Source organism: Trichoplusia ni, chromosome 26 (genome assembly GCF_003590095.1).
Source record: "Trichoplusia ni isolate ovarian cell line Hi5 chromosome 26, tn1, whole genome shotgun sequence".
Classification (NCBI taxonomy): Eukaryota; Metazoa; Arthropoda; class Insecta; order Lepidoptera; family Noctuidae; genus Trichoplusia; species Trichoplusia ni.
In genome coordinates this window covers 2213466-2225314 of record NC_039503.1, presented here as the reverse complement: position 1 = coordinate 2225314, position 11849 = coordinate 2213466, and the positions used below count along the sequence as shown (strand labels likewise).

Sequence of the window (11849 nt, the reverse complement as noted above, 5' to 3'; positions counted from 1 at the left end):
TTCAGAGGTGCAACAGTTAACTCTCGAGTAATTATCATGATTTTTCGACTAGTATTGGACCCAAGACCCAACCGGAGTCGTTAATCATTGGCTGACGCATGAAAGTTACTATGACAATAATGAGTTTCTTTGTTAAATTTAACCGAACCGAAGTTGTAAGAAAACCTTCTGAATTTCTATATATATCCAAAAAAGAAAGAAAATCAGAGTAAGTATTGTTGCAGTTATGATAAAAAGGTAGATTTCGCAACTTTATTCAGTTTAGAGTCAGCTATCTCTGTAAATGCACGTTGACAATCGAAACTATCCACGTATGTATACCATTTACATTTCTACTATTTTCTACCTGCACAAAAACGAAGTTTCTTTTTGTATTGATGAACAATTAAAGCAATGGTGTAGTGATCGTGTAAGACAATCATTAAGACGAGAATTCAAAAATTATTTGTATAATGCTTATATCAAATAGTACGTTTTTGTAAATTATAAATCTTTAGCTGATAAGTTGATAACTGGCAACATTAAGAAGTTCGCCATTTTGTCGTGGTGGTTTTTTAATCCTAGCTATTTTTATTTATTCGTGTTAATTATTTCTTTACAGTGAAAATACACTATTAAAATTATTAACCAAACACCAGATTGTGCCTCCATATAATATTAACTAGTTCGAAAAAATACGCTTTAAGAACGAGATATTGACGCTTGATATGTTTATGTTGGAGTGTTTTCGCGGGTAAATTTGATTGCAACAACATGTTGGGAAAGAGAATGCACCATAATACCAAAGGAAGATTGGCTAGCAAGGGCCACGATAATGGAAAACCCTCAAGCCCGGGGCTATCACCTTACAACAAGCCTGCCAAAATACCAGGGGCTGTATCAGTTGGTAAAACTAAGGTAGAAGTCTGTCCAATACCCTATATAAAAATACAAGACAATGCTGTGCACTTACCGCGCTTCACAGCTATCGCAGCTAGGTCTGCTGATGAGCCAATAGGCATGGATGAACTGGACTCTCTGCAGTTGGAGTTGGAATCACTTTTAGGGAATACAGCTCTTCGTATCAGATATTACCAAGCTGAAATTGAAAGTATTGACACAAATGAATCTAAGCGAGAGAAGAAAGGAAAAGCTGCTGGTAAACAATTACAATACCCTGTCAAGAGAAAATTTCCTGATGACAAATTAGTGAAAACCAAAGATTACACTAAGTTGTCGAACCAACCCAAAATGTCCAAGTTTAAAGTAGCCAATGCTTCTACAGGTGGATCCCACAATTACTCTAATGATGTTGTGAATTCAGATAACTCTGTCAAACTAGAACTTTCACAGTTTGCACTGCCAAAGAATAATATTCCATACAAATTCTGGAATTCAGTTGATCCCTATTGTGCTCCAGTAACTTTAGATGACATCAAATTTCTGGAATCTCTGCTTGCACAGAGTAGCAACACAACTTTACCTCCAATCCCACCTCTTGGACGGCACTATTCTGAGGTATGGGCTGATGAACACCTTGCTGAAGACCAAAATGCATCAAACCCTAACAAACAAAAATCATCTATGTCCCCTGACGCATCAAGCATTCGTAAAAAACTTGAGAAATCAAATGAAAACATGATTACTGGGCCTTTGACACAAAGATTGGTATCAGCACTTATGGAAGAAAATTTAATGAATTATGAGGTCCCTGACGTAAAAGTGAAACAGACAACAAATACCAAAAGTAGCTATAAGAATTCACTGACATTAGAAAAATGCTTAAGAAAGGAGTTAGTGGAGCAAGGTATATTGGATCCAGAAGATTTGCCACCTCTGACAAACCCAGCAGATGATGAAATACTGGCTGAAATCAAAAAGTGCCAAACTGAACTGACAGCAGTAAAGAAAGATAATTGTCGTAACTTGAAGCATCTCATTGGGCTGTGTAAACAAGAAATGATTAGACTGAATCTTAAAAAACAGCTGGATCAAGTTGATATGGAATGTATTGATATTTATAAGAAAATGGTAGCGGCTAAGCAGAAGAAGAGACCTATCACTAAGAAAGAAAAAGAAGATGCTTGGAGAGCTATTAATGAGCAGATCAGGCTCAACAAAGAAATTAATGCTTTGCCTTTGACAGGTCCAAATTCAATCTAAACAATATTTTTAAATTTAAAGTATTCTATGGGGCTAGTTTAAGATTGTTATAGGTACCTATTATTTAGAAATAAATAACATCAATAATTAAATGTCTCACTTATTTACTGTCCTGTTATAGGTATTTGCTAAGAGTCCAAGCCAATGTACACTTATAAATTCTGAATAGTGGAGTAATTTAAGTATTACAACTTTCAGCATTAGATACTATTCCATTTATTCAATATGTATGCTTTTTTTTAGAAGATATAAAGGCTTGTGTACCTGACTAATGAAAATATACAGATGAACAGTCATTTTGTTATGTCTGTGTAAGGATTGATAAATAAAATCAAATAAAACTACTATTAATATTTATTTTTCATTTATACCCGAAAAGACCTATTGCTACAGGAACTACTACTATACCAAAGTTTAAACCTAGAACCTGGGCGAGAGCATGTATGACATCTAAATCTAAATAATCAAATCGAACGCCAATATTATATAAACTTATGTTTACAGTCGTAGGTAAATTATATTTATGACGTCTATTAAATTTATGCCTGCCCTCATTATAAAGAACTCCAATCACTCATGACTAAAATATTCAATGCAAAATGTATAACAGGGATCATCACTAAGAGTTTTGTTAACTTGATAGGTAGTCATCGTTTAATTCAAAAAAGCTAATGTGCTTTTCAAAACACATCGAAAATGTTGAACTTTTGCCGTTGAGATATGTATTTAATTTTGTTTATAAAATAAAGTTTTTACAGTGAGTCAAAAGACACGATGTCAAACTGCCCCAACATTACTTCTAAAAGCATGAATGACGTATTGGGAAATATTTGAAAAATAACGAAAGTACTCGAATCAGTAGATTCCATTTTAAATAATATTATTGTGTGCTATTAATAGGAGGCATAAAGTGCTTCACAATGGATAATCCACTTACTCCAAACAAAATACAAAGACTCATACATCTAGCTGAGGATAAATCGTTTAATGTGCCTCGTCGGTTACTTCTCAACGATGAAGACTTGAAACGGTACGAGCGTCCCTTTTAGAAAGTGTATTTACTTATTACAGCTGTTTATTTTCAAGTTAATGTAGTTCTTGTTATAGATTGGCGTCGAACCAAGCGTCAATGAACAGAACCAACTTAAATAACTGTGAGTCTTCTTCTGGCATTTTGGACTTAGACAGAGTTGAAGGTAACGTAACTTATTTGTTAAAGTTTGAACATTAGGATACATAGTTTGTTAAGTTTTAACCAAATCGACGGTTCTCTAATATTCTGTCATTAATTCTAGGTTTTGGAGAATCTGGCATAGGAGATCTGTCTCTCAGTAAATCTGTGAGTAAACATTATTTTCTTCAAAAAGAGTTCGATCTCAAAGTTTTTCAAACTTTTTAGTAACTGAACTTAAAACTCATGACCTGATTTGCCTTCAGCATACATTATTATTATCCCAAACATAACTATTGCTCATGAATGATTTATATAATTCCAGACTGCATTTAACCCTGGTGAGATGACTGGAAGATCAACTGGAGCTGAGGATTACAAATTGATGCAAATGCCTTTAGGACGGCATTCAATAGCCCTGGAGAACCTCACCAGCCAGATGGACAAGCAAACATCTGAGATTCAGGATATTATGAGACATTCTATTGCCTCTAATTACTCATTTCATTCAAAGGTACTTTTACTTTGATTTTTTTTTTAAAACAAGAATACAGGTGAAGTACATGTGCGGTAAAGACCTAATCCCATTGACAACTAAAACAGATTTCAACATATTTTAATCTGAAGCCATTACTTAGTAACAATAGGAATAAGCAGACCTTCTCCTCTCACCCCTCCCTTGTATCCTTACCCATATAATTTTTATAATCAGCATTTTGTATTTTCCAGAGAGACCTAACAGCTGATGAGGCATCTCTAATTGTGAGGGAAGCACCATTACCAGTGCCTAGTTCTGCACAGTTGCAATTTGCTGATAGCATTTCGTAAGTTTTTATCTCTCAAGGAATCTTTTACTTCATTTTTATATTGTTATAAACCGATGTAAAATTCCAGAATGAATAATTCAAACCTGTCTGTGGGAGCTTACTTCAAGAACAGATGTCCAGAGTTTGGCAAAATACTTTGTAAGACTGACAGTCCGGACCGGTCTTGCATGCCAAGCATTACTGAAGGTGAGTTACCTGTGTATTTTCTTAATTCTCGTATGTTGAACACTTCTTAAAAGTTTTCAAATAGCAGAAGACCTAATAAAAGACTGCTATTTTGGTCTTCTGTTTAGTAAGGTACTAAACATATATAATTTACAATTTATTGATTGCATCCACCATTCATATGAAAAAAAAATTTTAATTTATAATTTTAGTGTCTGCCACCCACTCGGATTCATTACGGTCCAAGCAATCTTTACACAAGATGGACCAAACACTAGATTGTGTACCAGTGAGGCAACCAAGGAACATCATGGATGAATACTCAGAAAAACAAAATAATGCCCTACCTCAGAACACATTTACAATGCCCCAAACAGAAAAACCCATTGAACCTTCCAGTAGCAAAGTGGAACAGGAACAATTCTTCATGAGTCAAGTTCCAGATAAACCAAAGTATGTCCAAATGACTTTGAACTCTGTGTCACCACAAAAACCTGTGCACCCACATCCACAAAAGGCTGGTCCTGCTAGAGAAACTGATTTGTTATTGAAGAATCTGCAAGCGTCACTCAGATTAGTTGGAGATGATACAGAAGGATCAGTCGAGAATTCTTTGAGCATTTCTAGAATCGCTGACTATCTTGGTAAGTCGGAAATGTTTTACCACACTTCCAAAAACTTGTTTATATGTTTTTAAAAGAATGTGCCAATAAAGTCTTAAAATGTTTACAGGCAAGCAGTCCAATGTCAGTGTCACTGACATGCTGCAATTTAACAACAAAAAGAAACTCTTAAATAAGAAGCAACCGCTCACAGAATTACACATGAACATTCCGGAAAGCAAGAAGATCAATCAGGATGTTCAAGTCACCCACCTAAAAGATACTAAAATGACCGAAGCCGCTAGTTCCTCTGGTTCGGTAAATACAGTCATATCACAAAACAAATTCAAACAACTAAATGAACCGGATGTACCAGCTGTTGTGGTAACACATCATAATGAAGTCCCTCATAAAGAAATAGAGGTTGAAGAAGCCAGTTCCAAGAGAACAGTAAGGTCTAAATCGCCTTCTAGCAAAAGCCAATCTACTCTCAGCACGGTACATGAAAACTTTACCAGCTTCAAGTCTGGAGATAGTCCTTTACATAACAGCAAAGGTATATGTTTGTAGCGTGAAGTGTTTTTAATACAAATAAACTATTTTAATCTTTATACAGACAACGATTTTGGTTGCCTTGCCATTTTGCGTGCAAAGTCGTTGTTTGTTTAAGCTCTTATATGTTTAGTTTTCCTATGTATTATATGACAATTGGGCTCGATTGGTTGAACTTTCTAGTTAAAATTTTCAGGCGAGGCCAATGCATCACATGTTCCTTCCCCAAATATTGTATATAAAGAATTAGATAAGTCTGTAGATTGGCACGAAGTAATGCAACAGAAACGTTTGAAACAGGAGGGCTTAGCTAAAGGTTTGTGGGCCTCGCTTCTTCTGTACTGGGTGCTTAACATTTGATAACATTGTTAACAAACTAATTTTTTTCAGCCTCTGGTAACTGACTTTTACTCACTGGGAATGTTTTAGGTTGATGATAATACTAACTATTTCATAATGTTCTCACTCATTTTTTTTTATTTCTTCCATTTACAATCTCATTCCATATTCATTATCTTTACTTTTCTCAATTATTCTAAATTTATGCTTTATATGATACATATTATCGTAAAAAAGGACGTAACTTTTATGTTTCGTGTGAGTTTTGTTACAACACGGAAGATAGGTGTAAATTTCATATGAAATAATTCGGCATTCATTACGCGTAGTTTATTATTATTGACAGTCAAAATTACAATCACGATATGTTAAAATCCTGTCGTTTTCATTTCAGAACAATGGGTGGAAATTTCAGCTTCAATTGCCAACGGATATGTGGGTAAGTAGTTTAAATATGCAACCAAAAATCATTTTAATCTTCAATAGTATTTTTATTGATAGAGATGCCTTCTACATTTCTCTATCCATAATAAAATATGAAGCTTTAAATGATAAAAATTGCTTGCTTTTTCTTTCAGGTGTTAGTTGTCCTGTAATTCTGACGGTCACAACGTTATCGGACAGTTGGCTGACTGCTAAGCTTCAGTTCGACGACCTACCTAACAACGGCCAAGATATTTCCGTCGAACTGCCCCGAATGCCGCTCCTGCTATCTCCTGGCAAATGTGAAAAGATCACATTGAACATAACTTCCAACATAGAATTGAATACGACTTTGAATTATACTGTATTCTTAAAAGACGCATCAGTCGATGGTGACATAGAACAGAAGGGTGAGGTTGAAGTTAATATCAAAATGCCTGTCATCCAGGCGATGTCCTGTGATGGTGTTAACAAAGTCAGCTTCCCTCCGATACAAGAAAACAGTACGCTGATCAAGTCTTTCGTACTCATAAGTGATTGTCCCACTGATCTTCAGTTAGCATTGTCAGTCGTCGAGGGCGACAGCATATTCACGATTAAAAGTGTTCAAGAGATTAAGAAAAGCGACATTAACAAGATTCTGATGGAGCGTCAAGCGTCTACTGATGATGCGCCACAAGGGAAAGCTAAGGGCAAGGGAATTAATAAGCAGCTGTGCAGACTGACGAGCGGGAACGCAATTAAAGTAACGATTAAGTTCACCGCTCCTAAGCTGTCAGATATTCAGATAGGTAAGTGTCTTAGTTATGATAAACCTCTTAAATATTTAGCGCCCAGAATGCATGAAACATTGTAACCGCACAGTTGTAAAATTTTCGCGTTATGATAACTTGGGTTGTCGCATGTACGAGGAGCCTAGTTTACACAGAAGTAGTTACAAAAACTACCACAATAATAAATTAGGAGTTTTCTGTCTGTTCTTCTCCATAGGAATTCTTTGGATGGCTTTTTAAAGGGCCAATTTAAAAAAAAAATGTTTTGTTTCTTTTTTTAACTGATGACTTGGAATAAAACAATATTATCATAGGAATATTAAACAAATATATGTTTGTATCATTCACAGCGGACTCAATAGTCACTTTCAATGGCGTGATGACGGTGAATTTGATTGGTATCAACACAGTCTTGCGTAAAGTGGACCTGATAGGCGTCGTGGGCACTGTGAGCCTTGTGCTGAACCCAGCCGTAAATAAACTGCAATTAACACAAGGTAACTATGTCCTATATGTTACATGATATTGTTTGGACAACAAAAATATACAACCAATTTCAGATAAAACACTATTGAGCTAATCTTAATGACGTACTTTGCTCAAAATATCCTTCTGTAAGCCTCGAATTCTCTCGAATTGAGAAACTCCTCACACAGTGAACGCTTCTAAGCACACTTTTGCGCCTAAAAACTGCTTTAACAAAGAAAATAACTGAAAACTCATTTACTGTTTTTAGTTACAGGAAATTTTAGTTACTTTGCCTTGAGTAAACTACTAATTTGATAGAAGCGCTTAAGAGCTCAAATCAAAGGCATAATGCAGTTTCACTATTCAAGGCAACAAAAATAAGAATTACCGACTGCTATTTTTTAGAAACTAGAAGCTAATGACTTCACTAAATAATAAAAGCAAAATGGACTTAGTTTTCGTCACAGCTCTTTATCTCACTAATCAATGTTTCAGATCCCACAAGCATAGATTTATGTAACAAAGGATCTATATCTGGTATTTGGATTGTTAAGTTCAAGACGAACTCGCCGACGGACAGCTTTCCCTTCAAGATATCTCCTTCGAAGTTCGAGATACGTCCGGGGACTTCGAAACCTGTCAGTCTGATGTATACTGGACCTCCAGACAGTTGCTGTGAAGCGTAAGTGGAGTATTTTTTTTTTAGTCGCGATTTCGGACTTTCCGTTTCAAACTTATAATTCACACCATACGTCATACAGGCTATCTCTCTTATGTTAGTCTAAGCTTGTGAAAGCATACTCGAACTTTAACTATGAAATTATACTTATTTTCCTCCTTTTCAGATCCTTAGTATTTGAAGATATAGTAACTGGTAACAAAACAACAATAGAAATAACTGGAGGATCAGAAAAACCGAAATCTTTTCCAATTAAAACTAATTACAGTTCCATATCATTTGTTCGTCCCGGAAGAAAGGAGTTGAGCTTGAAGAATGCTACCAACAAAAAGATTTACGTGAGATGTCAAATAGTCGGCGATGGGTTTGCTATTGATTTACCGAGAGAGTCGCGCGGGATATATAGCCTGCCTTTTGGGCCCTGCGAGTGTCGACCGCTGCCTATAGTTTTCTCGCCGACTTCGAACGCGCCCCATAAAGCTACGCTACACTTAGTTTACGACAAAAACTCTGATTATTCAAGAAAGGTGAGTGATGTTTTAAAAAAACACAAATAAAGATTCAGCATAATTGAATTGAAACAAACAGTCAAACACCAAATAAATTCAAAACAATATCTTTCTTTGATTGAAGTTTCAGAATTTTCTGAATTTAAAATGATTTAAGGTCTGTAATGCTATTGTAACACTCTTAAAATAAAAGTAAATTCTGACATTGGTCATATAATCAGTCGCTTGCCGCCCTTGCTTTGGCTAGTTACTCCGTCATGTGTGCCGGTCTCGTGCAGGTGGTCCTGTACGGCTGCGCGAGCGGCGAGGCGGTGCGCTGGTCGGGGCTGGTGACGTACGGCGACACGGCGCTGGTGCGGGCCCTCAGCCGCGCGCCCGTCACGCTGCAGCTCTACAACAAGGCCGCCGCGCCCGCCTTCATCTGCGCCAGGGTGCACTTCAACTGTGAGCGGGGTTTACTTTATGGACTTCACTCGCAGCTAGCTTTTTCGTCAGGATTTTCAAGTGCTAGTCGTCGTGGGGAAAGTGCTGTTGGCAAAACGCACACGCAGATTATAATTATTTCTTTGTTTCCCTCTCCTATAGTAATTGTATAACCTGCTCATTCCGCTTTTGGGGTACATGATAGTAATAGCGAGTTGTTCCGCAGTGCAATACCTGTGCGTGTCGGAAGGCGCAGTCCTGTCGGGCGCGCGGCAGGTGTGCGGGGCGCGGGCCCGCGCGCGCCTGGAGCTGCGCGTGGACTGGGCGCGGCTGGAGCGGCGCGCGCGCTGCCCGCCCGCCGCCTCCGCGCTCGCCACGCTCACCGTGCTCACCGGCGCAGACTACACGCGCCGCAGGATACTCAAGTGAGCGCCAATACTTACTGTACACAACTACACACTATGGTCCAGCAATGACTTTTAAGAGGTCCTTTCTGGACACAGCATGATGCTGGCAAATAGTGAGGGTGGTCAGCGACCTGTTTGTGCTGACTACTAATAGTACTAATATACACTCAGTGGCACCAAAGAGGCTAGCACAGGACCATAGAAATTGGCACGAGAAAGGGGAGGCCTATGCCCAGCAGTGGGAGGATAAAGGCAGTGGATGATGATGATGATGATGACCTTTGGCAGCGAATAGCCATAAAGAATTCCAGCCATTTATACATACCCTAATAAATAAGAACTAAACATTAACATCCCCACTATGCTTTAATAAGACATTCCTTCATGCCATACTAAAGAAGCTGAAAGCGTTTCATCTATAAATCCACCATGATGCTTATCAGGATTGATTGTAAAGTTCTGCCACCTACATGGCGATTCCACTTTTTGTGTTGTCACTACCATACCACCTTCAGTAAACTTTTTTTGTGAATTGGTATCTTTGTGCATGTAATGTGATGTGACTGTTAGTGAAAGTCACAGGATCTTAATTCTTTTTTTTTTTTAGGAAAAATAAATATTCTTCTTACTTCTAACTTTTTTCAATTAATCATTGCTTTTCACAGGGTCATCCGTGATGAATGTAATGGGGAGCTGGACACTTCCCTTTTGCCAGAGCACCTAAGAGCATTGGCTGATAAATTCGATGGAGAAGACAAATCAATGGATGATCAAATTGCTGATTTTAAAGAAACCAAGGTTTGTAAATTTTCTTATTATTCAAACTGACAACCTTGCCTTTTAAAGTGATGGCATTTTCTTTTGCTCAATTTTGTACAAGAGAAAACCCTTGTCAAACTAGGTTTCTCTAGATGTCATTATTTAAATTGCCGTCATTCGTCGACGGCGCTCCCAAAATCTAATTTGTGACGAAAATTATAACCCTGTTATTTAAAACTACATCTCATTTTTTACAGGCGTCGCTAAATGAACTGATTGGTGGTCTGCAGGAACTGACTGCTCAAATCGATCTTCCGCAGGACTTTGCAGAAGAAAATACTATTCTCATTAGTGATGATACAGTGGTTGAGCACCACACGCTGTGCGACTAAAAGCTCATAATTAGGTAACTTTATTTTATAAGCTCTAATTTATGTATGTACCTATTGATTTAATATCCAGTATTCTGTTGTATGATTATGGTAATGATGAATGTGGTTTAATTTGATCTGAATTTCATTTATTGTATCTCGCTGTTTGGAGCATGTTTCTGGTAACTTATTTGATAATAGAAATATAAAAGTAATATGAATAATTATGTATTTTGAATTATTAATGTCAGTCCGTCCTAATATGCCTTCATGGAATGTTTGATCATTGTGATAGTAAAAAAATGTGCAAAAGTAATAAAAAAACTATTTTTAATTTATATCATTTATTATTTTCTTAACCATATTTATTATTCCAATCGTTTTTCCTATTTTTTTTAAATCATTGTATCTAAGAGATTCGACTGTCAATCGCAGTTATCCATTAGAAATGACCTTTTAAAAATATTGCCTACAACTTATAAAACTAAAATGCATTTCCACTTACAATAAAGTCATTAAACACCGCAAAATGATAAACTTTAATATATACAGGACTAAATTTGACGATTCATAGAATTCACATGGTTATTTGTTGCTAATAATTATACTAATCCTTTATAGTAAACCCCTTGTATTGAGGATGTAGATAGAAGTGCGGGAGACAGATAATAACATTATTCCACATAAAACAATTTAAAATTCCGGGTGTTCAAATAGGAAAGTGTTGGTCCTTTTATTTGTGAGGTTTACCATAAAAGACTATCTCAACAATACATCGAGCTTGGTGTATTTTATATTATCATGATTATATCTCTTACACGAAAAATATCTGCGTGTCGTGTGTGAGCACGCTACCGCATCACTCGTCGTCCATCACTCTAGCACATGCACACATGCACATACAACTCCGCTGCACATTCACACCTCGCATTTGGCAGTTTATCTTAGTCATTCTCACATTTGTCAATATTCACATAAAACTCTTTGCAACCCATACAAAAAATAGCGACGAAATGTCGCCGCGCTAATTAAAAAGATTTAATTCATTCAGTATAGAGATAAAATGTGAATATTAACGCCATATAAAAGTGAGCTCCACTTGGGGTGTCTACCTTGCCATACAATCTACATATGAAAAAATCTTATTAAAATGGAAGTACTTACACATTTTTATAAAGGTTACGATACAACTAATTGGATCAAAATGGCTGACAAATTGTTTATAGTGCTTCGAAAATT

General features: G+C 36.7%; 2 protein-coding genes across 5 annotated transcripts; both read left to right on the top strand.

The window, feature by feature from the left end:
• The first annotated feature begins 342 nt into the window (after positions 1–342).
• On the top strand, positions 343–2234 carry LOC113505629 (transcriptional adapter 3-B). The gene is made up of 2 exons (XM_026888426.1): positions 343–468; positions 602–2234. Exon 2 carries the CDS (start codon positions 754–756, stop codon positions 2140–2142), a length of 1389 nt encoding a protein of 462 aa, XP_026744227.1. The 5' UTR covers positions 343–468; positions 602–753; the 3' UTR covers positions 2143–2234.
• A 711-nt stretch (positions 2235–2945) lies between these two features.
• Positions 2946–10948, top strand: LOC113505626. 4 transcript variants are annotated; one of them, XM_026888422.1, is made up of 18 exons: positions 2946–3172; positions 3250–3296; positions 3438–3481; positions 3639–3827; positions 4043–4137; positions 4208–4326; positions 4518–4949; positions 5038–5463; positions 5656–5775; positions 6193–6237; positions 6377–7012; positions 7345–7491; positions 7958–8144; positions 8308–8668; positions 8929–9094; positions 9300–9498; positions 10146–10278; positions 10497–10948. In XM_026888422.1, the coding sequence occupies exons 1-18, from the start codon at positions 3063–3065 to the stop codon at positions 10629–10631; spliced, it is 3591 nt and encodes a 1196-aa protein (XP_026744223.1). In that variant the 5' UTR covers positions 2946–3062; the 3' UTR covers positions 10632–10948. The 4 variants fall into 4 exon arrangements, with proteins under 4 accessions (XP_026744223.1, XP_026744221.1, XP_026744222.1 ...); XM_026888420.1 differs by having other exon boundaries at positions 3250–3338; XM_026888421.1 differs by having other exon boundaries at positions 3238–3296.
• The last annotated feature ends 901 nt before the right edge of the window (positions 10949–11849 follow it).